The sequence below is a fragment of the Cnephaeus nilssonii genome (assembly GCF_951640355.1).
Source record: "Cnephaeus nilssonii genome assembly, chromosome: 8".
NCBI lineage: Eukaryota > Metazoa > Chordata > Mammalia > Chiroptera > Vespertilionidae > Cnephaeus > Cnephaeus nilssonii.
This window is the reverse complement of record NC_137079.1, coordinates 29,579,288-29,601,939: the sequence shown is the minus strand read 5'-3', so window position 1 is coordinate 29,601,939 and position 22,652 is coordinate 29,579,288. Positions and strand designations below refer to the sequence as shown.

The window sequence follows — 22,652 nt, the reverse complement described above, 5'->3', positions numbered from 1 at the left end:
AGACAGCAGCAGGCCAGATAATCTGAAATAATTCTAAGAGATAGAAAACAAATTGAACTGATAATCATTTTTTTTAAAAGGAACAGGAAAAGTCACAATATGCGCCCCTACCAGGGACTGAACCCAAAACCTAGGTATGTGCCCTAATCCACGAATTGAACCAACAACCTTTCGTGTGCACAGGACAATGCTCCAACCGAGAGACACAAGCCAGGGTTAAAGTTTGTTTGTGTTATTTAAGTCTTAAATCAATAAGGGCAAAGAAAACAAGGCAGAAACAACACAAAAGAGAAGTCAACAAAATGTGAGAAGCTGGAAAGCAAATGGGTTGGTGGGAACTGATTCAGGAGGACAGTGAGACCTGAAGCTCCATGCCTGCTGGGGTAAGGGGGTTAGGGGAGACAAAGGCCAAGAAACAAAGAAGCCCAGGGAGGCTCCAGAAAGGGAACTCAGTACCTCAGAAGATGTAGATGAAGTAGGGTAGAAGGAGGACTGGCTGAAAGTCTGGATAGAAAACTGACTCCTGGATCCTCTACCCCATTCCACACAACCAGACAACTGCTGATTGCCCTACCCAAGCAAACCAAACAGGGTCTGGATGGAATACCAAGAGAGCAAAGAATATGAAGTAAAAGTAGAGGACTAAACATTAAGGATCCAGCCCCCTCCCCACCCCACCTCCACATTGGGAGTGAAAATCCCTACACCCAGCTCCACCTTCCCACTAAACCGCCCTGCAGTGTGCTGCCAAATCCTACACCAAACAAAAACCAGTAACAAAACTTAAACCCCAGCCCACATACTCCACTGTGAGAAGTGCCGTTCTTGGTAGTCAGAAAAATAAGTGATGGGAGAGTGAGCCAGCATATAGACTTCAACAACAACACCCAACTATATCTAAGTTACAGAAAACTCCATCCATCAACAAAGGTCAAGGTCATTCTCTTCATATGCACATGGAACACTCCTCAAGGCAAACTACATTTGGGGGGGAGGGGGGTCACAAAATAAGCCGTATTAAATGTAAAATAACTGAAACTATCCAAAATATGTTCTCTATCAATAATAGAATTAACTTAAAAATCTGTAACAGAATGTTATCTAAAAAATCCTCAAATATTTGGAAGTCAATTAATCCACTACTACTTCATACATTGGCCAGAGAAAGTCTCAAGGGAAATTGAAAAATATCATGAAGTGAATGAAAATACAACACATTAAAATGTGTGGGATACAGCTAAAGCAGTGTTTAGAGGAAACTTTATAATATACAATGCTTTTATTAAAATGGAAGATGGGTCTCAAATCAATAATATAAACTTATACAATAAAGTCTAAAAAAAGAAAAGCAAATTAAGTTTAAAGTAAGCATCAGGAAATAATAAAAATAAGAGCAAAAAATCAATAAAATTTAAAACAAAAATATGAAAAAAATCAGTGAAACAAAAAATAATTAATAGAATTGAGAAACATAAATTGGTAACCAAGAAAAATAAGAAAAGAAACAAACTTAGGAATGAAAGAAGGATGTTACCACTGATACCACATAAATTTTAAAATAAAGGCTAAAAAATTTTTGTACATACTAGCCCCTCATGGAGGTATATAAAACATTAACACCCCCTCCTTAATTATTGGCTGCACAGTAGCTTCCTTCCCAAGAGTAGAGTATAAAAAGGGGAGTGTCGCGCAGTAGAGTAACCTGAAAAATACCACCTCAACCAAGTGATCAAGATCCATGGCAATGAGCCGCCTTGATAGTGTGTACTCCAGATACAATACGATGAGAAGGGCACTTTACCTCTGGGATCTTCCTCCCAAACACACATAAACCCAGTCTAATCACGAGAAAAACATCAGACAAATCCCAATTGAGACATTATACAAAATATTTGACTTTCAATCTTCAAAACTGTCAAGGTCATAAAAAAAATTGTTAATGTCTGAGAAACTGTCAGAGCCACAGGAGCCCAATGAGACATAAAATCTAAAGGTAATATAACACCCTGAATGGAACCCTAGGATAGTAAAGGGACATTATGTAATAATTGAGGAAATATAAGTAAAGTATAAAGTTAATATAAATAGATCATTATTATAACAATTATACCATACTAATGTAAGATGTTTATAATGGGGGAAAAGGTTGTGAGGTATATGGGAACTCTTTATTATTGTTGCAATTTTTCTGTAAATCTGAAGTTCTAAAATTAAAAGTTCATTAAAAATATACTGATTCTAAAACCCATTTTTCACAAATCATGATTTTATTGGTCTGGAGTGGAGCCAAGGTATCAATATTTTTAAAGCTCCGATTTAAAAACCTTTAGTCTAAAAGGTAAAAACTACATAAATGTTAAAAAACAAAAATGCTTTCTTTGGTAAACTCAAAAAAGAATCTCATCCTATAACACACACATATACAAAATAAACTCAGATGATAGTAAATGTAAAACATTAAGACTACAACACTCTTAGGGAGGGGGTGTGGGAAGGGGGAATGAAAGAAATCTTTGCGACTTTGTCAGACAAAGAGTCTTACATAAGACACCAAAACTGTGATCCATTAAAATTTTGATAAATTGGACTTCATCTGAAATTTAAAACTTTTGCTCTGCAAAGGACACTGATAAGAGATGAAAATACCAAGGAAAAAAGAAAATATATATCCAACAAAGGAATTGAATCCAGATATACATAAGGAACTCTGAAAACTCAGTAAGGAGGAAAAATCCAGTAAGACACACACAAAAGTTTTGAACAGACAATTAACCAAGAAGATAAGTGGCAAAGAAATACATGGAAGGATACTCAATGTCATTATTCATTAAGGAAATACAAATTAAAAATAAAGTGAGATACCATTACTCACCTATTATAATGGCTGAAGCAAAAAATTCTACTACCACCCAGTGCTGGTGAGGATTCATGCAGAGCCCCTGAAGCTCTATTACACTGAAATAAAACTGTACAGCCACTCTGAAACAGTTTGGCAGTTTCTTTCAAAGTTAAACATACACAGACTATAGGACCTGACGATCACACTTGTAGGTATCCTCTCTAATAAAATGGTAATATGCAAATTAACCATCACTCCGCTACATAAGCCACGTCCACCAGCCAAGCCACGCCCACCAGCCAATCAGGGCGAGTATGCAAATTAACCCCAATCCAAGATGGCTACAGCCACAGAGAGCAAGGTTTCCCAGGTAACAGAGGAAGCCAAGCTTTCCATAGCCGTTGCAGGCCTAAGCCTCCACTCAAGCTACAAAGTTTCAATTATAGAAGGTAAACAAATTCAAACAAATGGCGGCAGAATGGAGCTTGAGAGAGCAGGCCAGGGTTGCCGGCGGCAACAGGGGAAGCAAAGCTTTCCGCACACCCTGGCCGGGCTCACCCGCTTAAGGCTACAAAGTTTCAATTGTAGAAGGTGAATTAACTGCCCCAGAAATGGCTGCCGCCCCAGGCTACAAAGTTTCAATTGTAGAAGGAAAATAAATTCCAGATACCAGGGCCTCCCCTTGGGTTGCCAGGGGGCATGGCTGGCCTGCAAACCACCACAGGCCCCTCGCTCAGGCCGCCCCACACCCCAAGGGAACCCCCACCCTTATCTGTGACACCCTTCAGGGCAAACAAGCTGGCCCCCACCTGTGCACCAGGCCTCTATCCTATCTAATAAAAGAGTAATATACAGATTGATCATCACTGCAACACACAATATAGCTGCCCCCATGTGGTCAAAGATCCTGCCCCCATGTGGACACAAGATGGCCACTACAAGATGGCCAGCAGGAGAGGGCAGTTGGGAGGCACCCAGCCTGCAAGGGAGGGCAGTTGTGAGGGACCAGGCTTGCAAGGGAGGGCAGTTGGAGGTGATCAACCCTGCAGGAGAGGGCAGTTAGGGGTGACCAGGCTGGCAGAGGAGGGAAGTTGGGGGCAAACAGGCTGGCAGGGGAGCAGTTAAGCATCAACCAGGCTGGCAGCAGAGTGGTTAGGGGGTGATCAGGCTGGCAGGCAGAAGCGGTTAGGGGCAATCAGGAAGGCAGGCAGGCAAGCAGTTGGGAGCCAGTGGTCCTGGATTGTGAGAGGGATGTCCGACTGCCCGTTTAGGGCCGATCCCACCAGGATCAGGCCTAAACGGGCAGTCGGACATCCCTCCAGGAGTCCCAGATTGGAGAGGGCACAGGCTGGGCTGAGGGACAACCCCCTGCCGTGCACGAATTTCGTGCACCGGGCTTCTAGTTTAGAAATAAAAACTTATGGTGACATACAAATCTGTACATATATGTTTATAGCAGCATTATTCACAACTGCCAAAAGCTGGAAGCAATCCAAATGTCCTTCAATGATTGAATGAATAAATAAACTCTAGTACATTCATACAATGAAACACCACTCTGCAATGAAAAGGAATGAACTACTGATACACACAACACCATGAATGAATATCAAATAGGCTAAGTGAAAAAAAGCCAATCTCAAAAGATTGCATACTATATGACTGCATTTACATGATACTCTGAAAAAAGCAAAATACCGGGACAGAACAGATAGTGGCTGCCAGAAGCAAAGTGGCAGTACAGAGGAAATAATTGTAAAGTTTTTAAAAAACTAATACAGCTCAGCGGTTGAGCGTCGACCCAGGAACCAAGAGGTCACTGGTTCGATTCCCGGTTAGGGCATATGCCCAGGTTGTGGACTTGATCCCAGTGTGGGGCGTGCAGGAGGCAGCCAATCAATGATTCTCTTTCATCACTGATGTTTCTATCTCTCTCTCCCTCTCCCTTCCTCTCTGAAATCAATAAAAATATTTTTTTAAAAAACTAATACAAAGTTAAAAATAGGCTGATAACAGAATGAGGTTACTAAAGGGAAATTAAATGCAAGCTGGTAAATCAAACACAACAAAAGACAACAGTTAGAATTCATGAAAAAGAATTCATAGCAAAATTTCCCATAATTAGACAGTCCTCAAATTGATGGATCACCAAGTATTAATCCAGATAAACTTTTAAATCCCAAACTTAGACAAAATTTCAGAATAGCAAAATTTATATATAGCAAAATTTCATAATATAAAAGATAAAAAGAAAATCCTAAAAGATGCCAGATATAACTGCAAAGCAGTAAGAATCAGATTAACATCAGACTTCTCATCAATAATGAAGGAATACCTTCAGAGTGGACAGAGGAAGACAATGTCAAACCAAAATTTATATATCTGATTGATAGTTCAAGAGCATGTGGATTAGGGAGAAAAAGAAAATAAAGACATTTCACACTCTTAAACAATTATTCATATCAGTAAATCCTCTTGACTTTACTTCTAAAAGTATATCCCAAATACGATCATTCCATAGCTACTTTCCAACTGCAGTAAGTCTCCTAAGTAGCTGATTCTACATTTACCCCCTCTTAGAGTAAATTATCCACATAACAGAGTAATCTTTTTAAGACATAATTAGTCAATACTATCATACTTCTACTCAAACCCTCCCTTCACACTTATAATACAATCCAAACTCCTGAGGACAGCCTACATCAAACATGTCAAACTCAAAGGCTAACACGGGCCAAATAAACAAGGTTTACATTCATGCAGGCCACAAAAAAGCAAAAGCTTCAATTTTCGTAGAAACGTAGGTTTATTCCGATAGAGACATGCTGAATACAAAGGGCTGAAATAAATAAGTAATCATTAACATAAAATAACAGAACATTTTAATAAAAATTATTATTTTTCTTGAACATTAACTTACCAGACACTGAATAACTGCACAAATTAATAAGCGTAACACAAATAAACCTATTTTTCTTGTTCTCCGAAAGCAAAATATTTCCTGTTGTGCACACCAAACAAGTCAGTCCAAGAATAATGACGTGGCAAGCGGCTGCTGAAATATTCGCTGCTAGTATTAGTGGAGAGAAATGGTGCGCCAGCGCATAAGGCACATAATGGAAATGAATGCAACACGATTATAATAATCAGTCATTAGTGAACATTGTAGTTCGTTATTATTATGTATAACAGGATACTGTAAAAATTAAGTCATGCAATTTTTATTAAAATGTTTCTTACAGCCCTAACCAGTTTGGCTCAGTGGATAGAGCATCAGCCTGCGGACTGAAAGGTCCCAGGTTCGATTCCGGTCAAGGGCATGTACCTTTTTTGCGGGCACATCCCCAGTAGGAGGTGTGCAGGAGGCAGCTGATCGATGTTTCTCTCTCATCAATGTTTCTACCACTCTATCCCTCTCCCTTCCTCTCTGTAAAAAATCAATGAAATAGATTTTTAAAAAGATAAAAATAAATGTTTCTTACATACCATTATATTGGCTGGGCTGCAAAAATATGTGAGTTTGACATGCTTGGCCTACATAATCTGGCCCCTTGCTACTTCACCAATATCATCTCCTGCCTCTCCCAGCCATGCCACACTTTGTGGTCTTGTCATTCCTTGAGCACACCACATTCACTTCCAGCTCAGAACCTTGACACACTGTTCTACATCTTCCCAGGATTTATTCCATTGCTTAATTTGGTTCTCTATTTAAATGTCACCTTCTCAAAATGCCTTCCTAGCTCCAGCAGACACAATCGCACACAAGAATGCACACATACACACAGAATCTTTCTTAAACACCACTGTATCAACAGACTGTGTCCAATATGTACTTGGTGAATGCATACATGGGGGGGAGCAAAAAGAAATAATCTAAAATGCTTTTGTGGAGTCATAGGATTAGGGGTAGTTTTTATTTTCTTTCTTATACTTTCCATACTGAGTATATGCTTCTACACTGAGTATATATTAATTTTATAAATATTAAAAGTGTCATTGAAAATGGCTCATTTAAAAGGGCTGCTTGTATAATTATTCTAGTTAAAAATATTTTTAAATTAACATGGCCCTGAGTTCTACAAAAATATAGTCCATTAACAACATACTCAAGTATCCTATCCTATATAATAAAAGCCTAATATGCTAAGTGTCCAATCATCTGGTCGGCTGTTCAGCCAATCAAAGTATAATATGCTAATGATATGCCAAGGCCTCTCAACCGCTCACTATGACGTGCACTGACCACCAGGGGGCAGTGGACCAGTCGACCAGTCACTATGATGTGCACTGACCACTAGGGGACAGACGCTCCGACCAGTAGGTTAGCTTGCTGCTGGGGTCCGACCCATCGGGACTGAGCAAGAGGCCAGACATGCCCTGGAGCCCTCCCATGGTCCCTCCCCAGCTGGCCAACCTCTCACATCCCTTCCCAGCCCCGCTCATGCACTGGTGGGGTCCCTCGGCCTGGCCTGTGCCCTCTAGCAATCCGGGATGCCTCAGGGGATGTCAGAGAGCTGGTTTTGGCCCGATCCCGCAGGTGAGACCAAGGGACCCCAGTGGTGCATGAATTCGTGCACCAGGCCTCTAGTATAAAATAAAAATCCTCACTCCAAAAGTTTCATAAACCTATGAATTTTCTTTTACCAAAAATTCAAAACTCCTCAATAACAGAAATTCTCTCCTCTTCCTTGGTCTCTACATTTCCTCTACACCTTTGGTATGCATATTATTTCATGTCCACCTCTTCAGCCACACTTCAATTTCCCTACCTGCCTGCCAACCAAATTTCCAGTCTCTCTTTCCTGCTGATTAGAAAATATATGAAAAATCCACCTGCTATTTCTTAAACCAAATTTATCTATCCTGTGTTTCAAAAGTAGACACACAAAATCCAGACTATTAAAAAAATTAGCAGAGGCGATTGTTCTTTGTTTAGTGAACCTACCATCAGAGATTAAAGTGTGAAATATCAAACAATGTCAACTACAAATTTCTAGTTTCATACTACCAAAATATTGTTCAGCTTTTAAGTATAACTAAACTCAATCTGTAATTCAATGAATAATTTCTAAGCACCTACAATATGCCAAACACCACAGGCCCCAAGAATAGAAGAGAAATAGTGGTCAACAAGGCAGCCTTAATGAGAATACCAAAAAAGGGGGGTGGGGGAGGAGAGGAGGCAAAAAATACAGAAGGTAATTAGATTGTGATAAGAGCTACTAAGGAAATAAGCAGGACACCATGGTGGCAAATTACAGGGAAGACTTCATGAAATAGGTTGGTTGGGGAGGCCTCTCTAAGGAAGTGAATTTTAAGAGAGGTAGAGCCTGCCTTGTGAAAAGCGAAAGAAACCGGTGAAAAGGACACAATATTAGGATTCACAGAGCTACTTGGTACACTGTTCCTCAAAGGAGGCCAATGCCATTGGATTCTAAAATCCAAACCATAAAAGCCGAAGTCATTTCAACAAGAGCTCCAAATGAGGAGACTTTGATGATCTGGCTTAATCCAAGCTAAAAATTAAAGTATTCAATGTTTTGACCACAAAGTAACAAAGGAATGTATTATAGTTTCACCTCCATTCTGCTCTTGGAATGTGTGAGGGGTGGGTGATTATCAGGAGCCTGGGAAGGGAAACAGGTAATACTCCTGTCAAGCCTCTGAAAACATTTCTTGAAGAACTGGACACCAGTGAATTCAAGGATACACTGTGTGACAAGTACCAGAGAGGCCATTTATGTTGAAATACTTAATAATTCCTTTATTTCTCCTTTTTCTCCCAGCTAGAATGAGAATTACAAAGTATGAAAAGGAGTATTGCCTCTGACAGAGTTGAAACACTATAACATCAAGCAAATTGTTTCCAAAGATATAATGAGTTAAATGTGCTCTGGGGAAGGGGCAGGGATGTGGAGAGAGAATTTTCCTATCACTGGTTGGCAAAATGTGTTTCAAACAAAGTGACAGCTATTATAAGCTGGAAAAGGTAGGAAATAATGGTTATACAACTTTATAAAAATGTCAAGCACTATTTAAGGTAGGTGCTTTGTTTCTGAATCTCTTGAAACCAACTGTAAAAAAAAGTTGTAATTATCTATACAAAAAATTGACTCATAAAATTCACATTAAAAGTAACAAGTGTCTATTATGCCCCAATTTCATAGTATTAAAAAAGCAATATATTACAAAAGCATAAGGCAAATTGTAACGTCATTAAAAAATGAAGAAATTAATCCAATATTCTACTTAGTTAGCAGATAAAATACACATTAATGAAAAGAAAAAATGTTAATGTCAAAATTATAAAGGCAGCAATTAATATTGCTCCTTTGCTAAGGTAGGACAAATTAAAATAGGACAAGGCAAGCTATTAAATACTTGTAAATTCTTTATTAATAGCAGTATTTGGAATCCTATCTAATAAAAGAGTAATATGCAAATTGACCATACCTCCACTATACCCACAAGCCACGCCCACCAGCCAATCAGGAGCAAATATGCAAATAAACCCAACCAAGATGGCTGCGGCCACAAAGAGCAGGAGGGAGGCTTGGGTTTCCCAGGCAATGGAGGAAGCCAAGCTTTCCACCTACCCTTGCCAGCCTAGGCCTCCACTCAATGCTACAAAGTTTCAATTATAGATCCAAACAGAAATGGCAGCAGTCACAGAGCTGGAAGAGCAGGAGGCTAGGGTTGCCCCCAGCGATGGAGGAAGCCAAGCTTCTGCAGCCCTGGCGGGCCTAGGCCTCCACTCCAGGCTACAAAGTTTCAATTATAGAAGATACATAAATCCCAACAGAAATGGCTGTCACCACGGAGCAAGCAGAAGACTTGGCTCCGCTCCAGGCTACAAAGTTTCAATTGTAGAAGATAAATAAACCCCAGATACCAGGGCCTCTGCTTGGGTCACCGGGGGGCGTGGCCAGCCTGCAAACCACCACAGGCCCCTCGCCCAGGCCGCCCCATGCCCCAAGGGAACCCCCACCCTGATCTGAGACATCCTTCAGGGCAAACCAGCTGGCCCCCACCCATGCACCAGGCCTCTATCCTATCTAATAAAAGAGTAATATGCAGATTGACCATCACTCCAACACACAGGTGGCTGCCCCCATGTGGTCAAAGATCCTGCCCCCATGTGGACACAAGATGGCCACCACAAGATGGCCAGCAGGGGAGGGCAGTTGGGAGGGACCAGGCCTGCAAGGGAGGGCAGTTGTGGGCGATCAGGCCAGCAGGGGAGGGCAGTTGGGAGGGACCAGGCCTGCAAGGGAGGGCAGTTGGGGGCGATCAAGCCTGCAGGGGAGGGCAGTTAGGGGTGACCAGGCTGGCAGAGGAGGGAAGTTGGGGTGACCAGGCCTGCAGGGAAGGGCAGTTGTGGGGGACCCAGGCCTGCAGGGGAGAGCAATTGTGGGGGACCAGGCTTGCAGGGGAGGGCAGTTATGGGTGACCAGGCCTGAAGGGGAGGGCAGTTAGGGACAAACAGGCTGGCAGGGGAGCATTTAGGCATTAATCAGGCTGGCAGGGGAGTGGTTAGGGGGTGATCAGGCTGGCAGGCAGAAGCGGTTAGGGGCAATCAGAAAGGCAGGCAGGCGAGCAGTTGGGAGCCAGCAGTCCTGGATTGTGAGAGGGATGTCCGACTGCCCGGTGGGATCGGGCCTAAACGGGCAGTCAGGCATCCCTCGAGGGGTCTCAGATTGGATAGGGTGCAGGCTGGGCTGAGGGACATCCCCTCCCCCCGTGCACAAATTTCGTGCACCAGGCCTCTAGTTATAAATATAATGATCAACAACCCTAGCTGTCCAGAGCATCATCTTGAATGGATTTTATATTTTATTCAGAGAGGATCCCCTCAGAATATCTTAGAAAGCCTATTTATTCTTAAGACACAATTCTAAATGGAGATGCAGCACTCTGCTAAAGATAAAGTGTTTCAACCTCCTTGAAGAGAAGAAACTAAGTCAACCAAAAGAAGGCTCAAATTTAACTTCTTTTAAAATTCAGAAACATCATGCTACCTTGTGAGTGCCTCCTAAGTCCAGCTGTGACAACACGAATGTGTGGTTTATCCTTGGAGAACAATTTAAGATCCACCGGTATAATGCAAACACTGGTGTTAAAGTGAGTGAGTCATAACCAACAATCTTAGCTCAAGTCAGATAGGTAACTCAGAGGACACACAGAAGACCACACCACACATTCACACCCATCACACGGCCACTGCACCCTCTACCCAGAACCCTCCCCAGATGTTCACAGGGCCCACCCTCACTCCATTCAGGTCTGTGTTTAATTATCTCCTCAGAGGCTTTCCCTCAACATCCCTTTGCACTACTTTAGTTTTATCACAGCACTTACACTGCTTAACATTATACATTTACCTAGTACTTTACCAGGTCTCCACTAGCGTGCAAGAGGAAAGACTTGTCTGTGTAGCTCTGCCTCACCAGCACCTAGCAGAGTGCCTGGGGGTTGGGATGCCCGAAGATTTCTTGACTGAGTGAAACTTCACATAAGTAGCAAGATATATGTGAAGTCAGTGCCATTTAACAGACTGACCAAAGAAAGTCATCTTTTGCCCATAACATGATCACAGAACATCAAATAAAGTATGTACACTGCCATAAATCATGAAAGGTCAAAATACTGTCCCACTATTTTAAACGTAATTTTGCTTAAAGTCGTCTCGCAAACACTGCACGATTTCTTTTCCACATTATGGTGCTTAAGGAATAAGTAACCCAGTTGCTACGATTACCCAGAAAATTCCTTCATGGTGCATCCCCACTCCCTCCCGCCAAAAAAAAAAATATATATATATCAAGAAACGACATACAGTGCCTTTTTTTTTTTAACAGTACCACGACCACAGAATGGCTTTACATACTGTACAGTCTTCGTTCGCTATATGAACTCTCCAGAAATAGCTTTATATTAAATCCAACCCTCAGCCCTTTATCGAAAAACATGGCAGGTAAAGGTCGTAAGCACCCACTTCGCATCACACGCATTATCTGCTAGACTTTCCTAAGGGAAGGGGAAACTGACGTGGCCACCCCCACCTGACATCCCCTCCGCGGCGGCACTCCGCGCGGTCACAGATGCGTGACTGGGACCAGCCCACCGCTCTGCCACCCAAATAGTCGCGGAAGCGCCCTGCCCCGGCCTGGGACTTTAGAGAAGGTGGACGCGGTTCGCGAGCTGACGTCTTCCCAGGCTTCACTCTCGGAATCAGAGCGCGAGGGAAGCGGTGACTCAGGCCACGCCAGGCCCTGCCCTCCTTCCCTCTGCCCCGGGGGACCCCGGCCCTCGGATCTCCCCTCCCTCTGCCGGGAGGCGGCAGCACCGGCCGGCCGCGCCCCTCGCGGCTCCGCTACTGCCGGCCTGTGGAGCCTACGGCCGCCCTGCCATGGCCCCGCCAGCCCCTTGGATGCCGCCGAACTGCACTCGCAGGGAGCGGCCTCCAAGACCCGCCTCGGACCCCGAGCCGCCCGGCCCAGCCCCGCTACCTTCGCTCTTGCCCAGAATCCGGCAGCACAGGTTCTGCAGCAAGACGTTCGGCGACTTCTGGTCGGGGGTCGCCATCCTCGCCGGAGACTGCCCACGGGGGCCCCGCGGAGCCGCCGGCCCGAGCCCGCCAGCCTCGAGGCCGGCGCGCCCAGGAGGCCCCGCCGTGCCCCGCAGCCTGTGCCCGCCACGTGCCCCACAGGCTCCCGGTGTCCCCAAAAACCTAAGGCCCCGCGGGAACCGCCGGCGACAAGGGCGCCATTTTAACGGAACCCGCCGAAACTGCGGGCGCTTCCCACAATGCCCCACTTCTTCCGGGCGCGCGGGGCCGCCCGTGCGCTGGCTAAAGGTTCCCCGCGCTGTCGCCGCGCGTTCCTCCGACCACCGCCGCCTGGCCCGCAAAGTTCCGGTACCAACCGCCCCAGCTGCTCCCTGCACGGGTTGCTCCAGGTGCTCAGACCCCAAAAGTGCGGTCACTGACTTGCTGTGAAACTGGTTGGTGCCCAGTAGCGCTTTTATAGTCCATAATTTAAAAAAAAAAAAAAAGTCATTGTTTTGAGTCACACGTTTGGTGTAAGAAGTCTGTTTAAAGATATACAGGATCTTATAATTTTAACATTTGGTTGGGCACTGACATTATCCAGCGTTTCACAAGAGCAGTGTGTGGTTTCTTACCATTCCCTATCCCCATTCCTCACTCTCCTAATCCCAAGTAACTATAGTCATTGGAGGCAGTCAGATGAAGAGAAAGGAAAGGCCCAAAGAGAAAAGGATAAACAGGCAATTGCAAGTCATTTTAAAGACAATTCTAGACCCTTAAACGTGAGTGGGAGAAAACCCACAGGTACTGAGAACTGCCTAATTCAGAACAAATGACGCAATACACACATTAACTGATCAAGGTGTGGGATCCTGGAAGCTACAATACATTATCCCACTTTGGACCAACCTAAATTTCTTTCCAGGGATTTGGGGATTAAGATAAAAAGAACTTAAATCTCTAGATGACCTGAACTATATAAAAAAAAAATCACCTTTCAACAACTAAGTGAGCTGAGTAGGAAAAAAATATCTACATCTCACTTTCCAGGGTGAGAGGAGAATGCCCAATCTTACAAACAGGACCACCCCTCCTGAGGCATCCTGCTGGAACTCAGCGATGTCAGATGGTACTTTAAAGGGGGCCTTTTGAGGTGTAGTGGAAGAGCTGTTCTAGTTCCAAGCCTCAGCCTTCAGAAGATGTGGGAGTTTATCAGTACCCAACTCAAGTTATTGTAAAGATGTTCTGATTGATTGACTAAAACTAAAACGAAATTCGTGCACTCCAAATTTCGGGGGAGGCGGGGTCCTCAGCCTGCCCTGCATCCTCTGGCAGTCTGGGAGCCTTCATGGGATGTCTGACTGATGGCTTAGGCCCGCTCCCTGCTGCTGCCACTGTGCTCACCAGCCGTGAGCCCGCCTTCTGGCTGAGCAGTGCTCCCCCTATGGGAGCACACTGAGCACCAGGGGGCAGCTCCTGCATTGAGAGTCTGCCCCCTGGTGGTCAGTGCACATCATAGCGACTGGTCATTCTGCCATCCAGTCAATTTGCATATTATGCTTTTATAATATAAGTTGTTCTGATTGATTGACTAAAACTAGTGGACAACCTTTCAAATTACAAATATTTTATACATTAAGATTAACTTTTTTGAGATCATAATGATTTATTGTTCTGACATCAGATCAACAGAAAGAAACTTCAATTAGGCTTTGGAAAGTCATATATTTTAGGAAAATGTCATTTAACCATCGTAAGTAGAGATAGAAACATCAGTGATAAGAGAGAATCATTGATTGGCCACCTTCTGCACACCACCTACTGAGGATTGAGTCCACAACCTGTGTACATGCCCTTGACCAGAATCGAATCTGGGACCCTTCAGTCCACAGGCCAATGCTCTATCCACAGAGCCAAACCGGCTAGGGCAACATTGCCTCTTTGATTCTAAAAGTATTTTAATCAATTTTAAAACACTACAAAAAAAAAAAGAATAGAAATGGCTTTTCATAATGGTGATGAAATATCTTTGTTTGGGCACAGAATTTTATGGATAATATTTTAATCCTTCTCTTATCTTGTCACTTCTCATATTTCCCTCATTTAATAGTGCACTTACTGTGAACTTTATCTTCACAGTTCACTCATAAACTGGTTGAATGTCCGTATGCTGTTGTCTGGGGCTGGCGTAGGGATAGATGAATTCTCTATCTAAAAAGAACTGTGGTGAGGAGTAAATGAGCTGAGAGCAAATGGTGAAGGCTGTTGCGTGCTTTGAGCATGTAGGGCTCTGAGGTCGGCATGGGCCAGGTTCTAATTTGCATGGAAGATTAAACCTACCTCAAGATTAAGGACAGGACAACACATTTGAAGTCACACTGAAGTTACAGTTGGGCAGACCCTCCTGATTAGCTCCTCTATCCCCTCCACCCTCACCTCGTCATCCCCAGGCAAATGCAGTGGGCTTAGGGGTCTTCTCCTGTCAGGGCCTATAAACCTGTTAAAGCACTCACTGGACCAGACTTGCCCGTAACATTGTTTGATTTCCATTGAAGGATTTACCATGTGCCAAATAAGCCTTATAAAATTCTGGGACCCAGACCATCTCTGTCCAGTTCCTGACTCCCAGGCCTCTCAGGGACAAATCCGCAGGGATGCTGTGTCCTCCACGTCGCAGGTCACACACTTCTGTTTGGCCACTAGAACCACCTCATGCACCATTGCTGTTTTACATCAGTCATGCTAGCTGCTCTTTGGGTCAAGCACAGTATACTTACATCTCTCATCTTCATAACAACTTCACAAGGTCACTTCTGTTCACCCCTTTTTACAGAAGCGGAAACTACAAGCTAAAGTTATAAACAGCCCATCCAAGATGAAAGCTGGGGGAAGACCCAGGGTTCAAATCCATGGTGCAAGCCTCAGAGACTGGAGCTTTTCAGGACTGCAAAGGCACCCTCCTTCAAAGACACTTTTGATTGCTTAATACATTTTTTGATAACCGCTCTCGAGCCCTTGAGTCCTGAGGAATTGGAAGAAAGCTACAAAGGAGAAATCTGATAAGACATTTGGGGAAAAAAAAGAAGAAGTTAATTAGTTTTACGGATGATTAGAGTGCTTATTGCCCTTTTGCTTGAGCAAATGCTTCACCGAGTTAATAATGTGAAGGAGATAGGGAGCCTCTTTTGCCCACAAAACCTTCAGCTGCAAACTCTTCCAGGAGCCCTCGCGGTGAGCTGAGTCCTCACAGGCATTGAATGAGGCTCTTCACGCCCCCTTCCCCACCACGCATGGAGCTTTGTGCTCAGTGATTGATTTGAAGCACATGAGTGACTGGACGGCTCATTTATTTCTATAATTATCTATTATAAATTACCTTGGCAGCGGCAGAATCCAGGGCACCTCTGCAGAGTAGAGAACAACATTTGTCCTTTGTCACATTTTTATATTTGCTGTGCCTCACAAAACAACTGAACGGACGAGAGCCCTGCCTTGCACGATCACTACTGTTGGTTCATTCTCCATAAAATCCGTCTAATGTGTTTTTAAAGAGACAGCTGGAATAGAAAAGGCAAGTCTATAGCATATGAAGCACAGAATCAAAACCAAATGCCTCTGTCCTGTGTTTCACACATTCACTCTTTAACTTACACTAATTACACCCTTAGACAACCCCTTACTAAATTAACAGCCAGTATATAACGTAAATAAAATAAAATTGCCGTGTAGATATCCCCAAGGGAAGGTCTGCATTCTAAAGTCCATTGTGCGCAAACTCAATTTGCAATTTCAAAGCAACAGATTTAAAGGACAGGCAGAACACTGAAACCAAAGACAGGGTGGCCCTGCTACTTACAAAGGCGAATCATTTACTTTCTCCCAGCCTGCCTTCCCGTCGGAAAAACAAAGCTAGTATTTTATTAATTTTGTTACACGTCAGGCTCCTCCATCAGCAGTCACAGATTTACACTCCAAGGTAACGGCTGTGTTACATCTGTGCAGTTTCCAAGGCTGTCCTTGTGTTTATGTGCAGGTTGTTTCAGAATATACCTCACCTCAGACTGGGCTAGTCTTTGTTCTTTCCTGATCATTTTATTTAATTATGAATTATCTTTATTTTGTAAATTTATTTTGCTTTGATTCTAAGCTCAGAAGCTACTAAGAGTTCAACATAACAACCCAAAATGTTAATAACATTCACAAATGTATCGCGCTTAACTTTTTCATCTTTGGTTTATAGAGTCCGGTCAAGAATCCTTCTGCCTCTTAACAGAAGGGGTGGAGGGGATAGAGGAGCTAGCACGACTGATGTAAAACAGCAATGGTGCACGAGGCAGTTCTAGTGGGGTCAAAAGTAATATGTTCAGGAAAGCAAAGCAGGTAGGAAGGAGTAAGGAAAGAAGACCAAGAAGGAGGGAGGAAAGGAAAGAAAATGGTTTTGCTTGCTTGATGGGAATTTTGTTTGCTTGCTCTGTTCCAAATGTACACTCCAACCTTCTTATTTTAATTGTCAAACTGTCTAACTTTTCTATTCAGATTAGCATTTCTCCCTAGGATCCTCTAACAGATTTCCAGGCAAAAAAATGTCACTGCTTAAGCTCTATTTCCAAAATTCCACTTGTAAAGTCATGAATGTGGAGCAGACAATCGCTCTATGTCTTTATCGAAAATGTTACCAATTGAAATTTAATTTTTAAATCTCTATTTGAATAATAATGGTCTATAAATATATTAATACTTCTTATTTTAATACTATTAAAATTAAGAGATAAAAACTCAATATAAAATTGTATATTAAAAAATCTTTACCAATTGACTTCTACCTTGTCACAAAGCTGCTATTTCTTTTTTTTTTTAATTATTTTATTGATTTTTTACAGAGAGGAAGAGAGAGGGATAGAGAGTTAGAAACATCGATGAGAGAGAAACATCAATCAGCTGCCTCTTGCACACTCCCTACTGGGAATGTGCCCGCAACCAAGGTACATGCCCTTGACCGGAATCAAACCTGGGACCTTTTAGTCCGCAGGCCGACGCTCTATCCACTGAGCCAAACCGGTTTCGGCAAAGCTGCTATTTCTTTATGTGGTTTGTTTTTTTTAAGCACAGCATTTTCCCCCCCTGGTGAGCACAGTTTTCTTCCCAAAAGTCACTGGCATGTTGCATAAAAATTTAAGATTTTTTTGTAATTTCATCTAGCTTCCAGGAAAGCATTTGTAATTTTTGCTGCAGGACATACAGTCAGAAATACTTTTGAAGACAGCAATTAATGTGTTTGATGCAGAAAAAAACTGCACTATCGGTTACTGACAGGATCACTATGTGGAATGAGTTACTTAAGAAAATGTGTATTTGGTTCAGAATTGTCCCAACTTTTTTCTTCATTCTGTAAACATGCAGAGGACGAGAGAGGAAGCCTGGAGAAGAATTCTCATGCCCACTAGACCCTTCATGACTTAATAGAGCCAGGCCACCAGTGCCCCTCAGGGGCCTGAGATGAGCTTCACCAGGTGGAGTCAGGTCAGGATGATGTTGATCCTGCTTGGGACCATCCTCCATGAGCCAGACTAGTGCTGCCCTCTGCTGGCCAAAGGATCTGAATTGCTGCCCTGAGACACTGGAATTGCAGCTTAATCAGATCAATTGGCTTAGAGAATAAATCTAATAAGCGTTATGTTAATAACACAATTTTCATAATTCTGCAAATAAGTCTCTCGTATACTAGTCCTAAATCTTTGCTTTACTGAAAAAAACTGTTGTTGGAATAGTCCATCTCATTTTCAGAATGCTTGCAAGACTGTTCCACTCTGCCATCAGTAAAAAAAGTGAGAGGCAGCCAAGCATATTGCAAAGTTCTTCAGAAAGCCTTCGGTTCAAACCTTGCTACTAGATGTTATTACTTCAAATTTCAGTTTTCTCATTATTAGGTAAAATGAACATTTTTTACCTTACAAGCTTTTTTTTTTTTTTTAAGTACCTGGGGAGTATTTGAAAATCATAGCTAGAAGAAAGAAAGAAAGAAAGAAAGAAAGAAAGAAAGAAAGAAAGAAAGAAAGAAAGAAAGAAAGAAAGAAAGAAAGAAAGTTATATCTATACCAGAGGTTATGGAAGGTCTATTAGTAGATGTCAATAGTTGAATTTTTTCAAGATTACATTAGAAAGACCAACAGAGAGATTCATTTTATCACACTAAATCTATTTAAAAATGAAACCTAATTCAGCATTCCACACGTGAATATTGAATTATTTCATATCCTAAAAATTAATCAAAGATCATTTGAAAAGTAGCAAAAGGCCTAAACATGTAAAATAATTTCAATAGTAGTAATCAATGATTAGAGGCCTGGTCTGTAGAGATTCATTGATTCCGTAAGCAGAGGTTTATTTACCTGTCTCTAAAGTATCACCGTCCACTTGAAATAGATGAGTCACAAACAAGATCACATATATGGGGAAAACTTCTGTGACCATGTTTTAAACAAGTAAAGTTAACTAATTTGTTAATGAATTCAGATCATGCTGTTTTATATCTTACTTTCTGAAAGAGAGCATTCCAGCTCCAGAGTCCTAAATTTGAATCCACATTTGGCCGCTGTGCAAACACTTTGAGATGCTGGAGAGAATCTTTGAGACGGACACATCTTAACTCATAGGCACCAAGAGACCTCGTGCCAGCAAACGACTGCTACCTGGGATTAAGTCCGACTGCTGCTTCTCCTCTGATCCCAGAACTGCTCACCTGCTCCTTCTCCTCCCAGCCAGGAGTCCTGGTCATTATTGTGGTGTTCACCTGGTCTTCCATGCTAACACATGGGGTATAAAATATATGTCCATATTGAGGGTTCACTTTTCTAAGTAGAAAGTAAATACTGTTCATGCTTAGTAAAATTTGGAACCTTGGTGAAATATGAAGTTGGCCAGCATAGCATTGAAAGGGCCCTGAACAATAAATTGTCATTGTAATTACAGCTCACAAAGGTAGGTGTAAGCCAAGCCTTATACATTAAGCATAACCAAGAATGACTTTCTGATAAAATAGGAGACTTGCCTGGCCAGGATGGCTCAATGGTTGAGCGTCAACCTATGAACTAGGAGGACATGGTTCGATTCCCAGCCAGGGCACATGCCCAGGTTGCAGGCTCGATCCCTAGTGTGGGCGTGCAGGAGGCAGCCAATCAATGATTCACTCTCATTGTTGATGTTTCTCTCTCTCCCTCTTCCTTTCTTTCTGAAATCAATAATAAAAGATATAAAATAAGATACTTGAATAGGAGCAGAAATCTAATATAATATCTAAGATGTACAGAATACAAAGGAAAATCACCTGTCATAACAAGAAGCAGGAAAAGCACAACTTGATAAGGAAATGAATTCGCATAAACACTACAGCAAATCAGATAGTAAAATTGTCTGACAAGATTTTTAAAGCAACCATAATAAAAACGCTAAGATGGTAAATGTTCTTGCCATAATACATACACAAAAAAAATAGTGACTGTGTACGGTGATGGATGTGTTAATTAGCCTTGGTGGGGTCATTATTTCACTATACACCTGCATATCAAATCACCACATTGTACACCTTATACTTACACAATGTTATTTATCAACTATATCTTAATAAAATTGGAGAAATGAAGGATACACATAAATTAAATAGGTAAATGTGTCCTTTAGATTTATCTTTATTATTTAGAATCCTTCTGCCTCTTAACACACAGTTATATGTCCCTTTCTAACTATAAAAATGCAACAAGATATTTCAAGTGAAAGGAAAAAGTTGACTTTTATTGTAGGTTAAATGAGCATTATCTTTCTCAGGAAATGTCCTTCTTATCCACCTCAAGTTCCTTTTAGCATCTGGTTAAGATGAAGAGAAAATGGTCTTCTGATATTAAATCAATATCAAAGCAGGATAGAAAGAGTGTTTTATGTCAGGTTTCCACAATGCCAGCGTCGACTGTGCGATAATACTTAAAAATGATGCTGCGGTCCCTGCCAACAATAGACTCAAAAGTGCAATTTTGGCAAAATAAAGAAAATGATGGTTAAAAAATGGTTTTTTTTGCAATGATCTCATAGGTCACAATTTTGAAAGCAAGGACACATTTCTTGCAAGGCTTGCAGAATATATGGCAGGCGGCTGGGGGGCGGGGGGAGAGCCATTGTCATATATTTAAATTATGTAGAAGGTAGTAAAAAAGATGGAGAGGAAACCAAGATTTATTGTGTGCCTACTAAGTGCCAGGAACTTTACATAAATTATCCTCACAACAATCCCTGAAAATGTACTAGGCTGACACCTTTAGCCATGGTTCTCTATCCTGGCTGCACAAATTGCGGGAAGAACTCTTTCAAAATACCATCAGGATCTCTGGGGTTGGGCCCAGGATGGGTGTTTTTTAAAAAATCTCCCCAAGTGATTTTCATGTGCAGCCTAGGCCTCATCCCTTGGGATAGCACAAGATGCATCTACCCCTCTGCCCTCCATCCCCTCTCCCAACCTCAGGCTTCTGGCTCCCTCTGCTTTTCCTCATAACAAGGCCTTGCTCTTACCTGCCTCTGGATTTTGACTCTTCGTTCCGATCTCTGACAAAACGCAATGAAAACAGCAGCTAGCCATTTTATTTTTAACTCAGCACCCTATTTTTTTTTTAATTTTTTAAATGATGATTCACCTCCATGGAAAGTGGGGATAAAATACCTATCCTGTCTACTTCATGGGGGCTGTGATGAGTATACAGAACAACAAATGCAACATGGTTTTGTCAGTGCTAACCTTTTGCACTCGGATGTCGAGTGTGACTCGACACGGTTAGCATTAGAATAAAGGAATCGAGAAAAAAGCAAGCGAGTGCAAAGGGCTAAGATGCTGAATAGTGGAGTTGTAGTGGAGCCCAAAATGTGGGTGTTTGAGTCCAAATTCTTGTCTCTCGAAAACAAAGAATGAAGACAAAAACAATTAATGGGAGCAAAGTTTATTGAAAGCATTCATGCAAATTAAACTCTATTAGTCTATGTGTAGAGTCCCACAAGGCCATAAGCCACGTGGGCAATGGGAAGCGCCATTTACCAGCGCCCAGAGTAGTTTAGCATCCAAGCTAATTAAAGTCTAATAGTCCATGTGCGTGCGGAGGATGTACTTCCCTGCAACAGGAATGTCAGGTATCCATTGTGTGCTCCGCCAGAGGAGACGGAGAGGACAAGAGGAAGCAAGCGCCTTTTAATTTAGGGGGTGGAAACAGTCTTGCTAGTTCCTGGTTGGTCTTTTCGAAGAATTCTGCCTTAACAACATTCTTGGAATTGATTTTAAGCCTCACTGTCTTGTGGTTGGTTACCTACAAGCTGCCTACCTTACTAACATTCATACATTGTAAAGCTCATGTCTCCCACACAGGCCTGTCCTTCCCCACCCAGTTGGGGTGTCTTAGCAACTCCACCTAGTTGGGTTTTACTTTCCCTTCCCACGGTCCCGCCCCTATCTGCCTAACTATTTTTGTGCCTCAGTAGCACTAATTCCAACGGACAAACCTCGCAGGCAAGTAGATGATGCCCACATGTGAAATAGACACATTCCCAACTCCATCCTGTTCTCATCCTAGCAACTCCACCTAGTTGGGTTTTACTTTCCCTTCCCACGGTCCCGCCCCTATCTGCCTAACTATTTTTGTGCCTCAGTAGCACTAATTCCAACGGACAAACCTCGCAGGCAAGTAGATGATGCCCACATGTGAAATAGACACATTCCCAACTCCATCCTGTTCTCATCCTTACAGACAGCCACTCTGCGGCATTGGCCAGGTCACCCATGATGTCCTAGTTTTGCCCAGATCAGAGCCTCATTCCATTTGAGCTCTCCCCAGCATTAGACTACTATCTTTTCGTGGTGTCAGGAACACCATTCTTTCCGGGTTCTGTAAAACCAGTTGATCATTGTTTTTGTCTCCTTCAGTAGTTCCTTCTTTCATCAACCTCTGGAAGATGTCTCAGGTGCCCAGGAACGGTCAGGGCTGGGATGAAGGCCAGATACTGAGAGCACCCTCTGGACACAGCCCTCACCAGTCATCCCGTGATTTATCCATTTGACTGTGAACTCCTGGAGGGCAGAGGCCACATTTTATTAATACCTGTATCCCAATATCGATATATTGCCATTCAATAAGTGTTCGCTATGAATAAATAAATAAATGCTGATTAAATACGATTCAAAAGGCACTTAGGGGAAAGACCATTTGTGAATCATAAATATTTAGAGGAACGACC

The 22,652-nt window shown here is 42.5% G+C and overlaps 1 protein-coding gene across 1 annotated transcript in view; it reads right to left on the bottom strand.

Annotated features, from left to right (window-relative positions):
• The window catches only part of TUBGCP3 (tubulin gamma complex component 3), a 94,900-nt gene extending 82,263 nt beyond the window's left edge, over window positions 1-12,637 (bottom strand). Inside the window, exon 1 of the mRNA XM_079778615.1 lies at window positions 12,352-12,637. Within this exon, the coding sequence (XP_079634741.1) occupies window positions 12,352-12,427 (76 nt within the window). The 5' untranslated portion in view covers window positions 12,428-12,637. The remainder of the gene's footprint in view (window positions 1-12,351) is intronic.
• Between the last annotated feature and the right edge of the window lie 10,015 nt (window positions 12,638-22,652).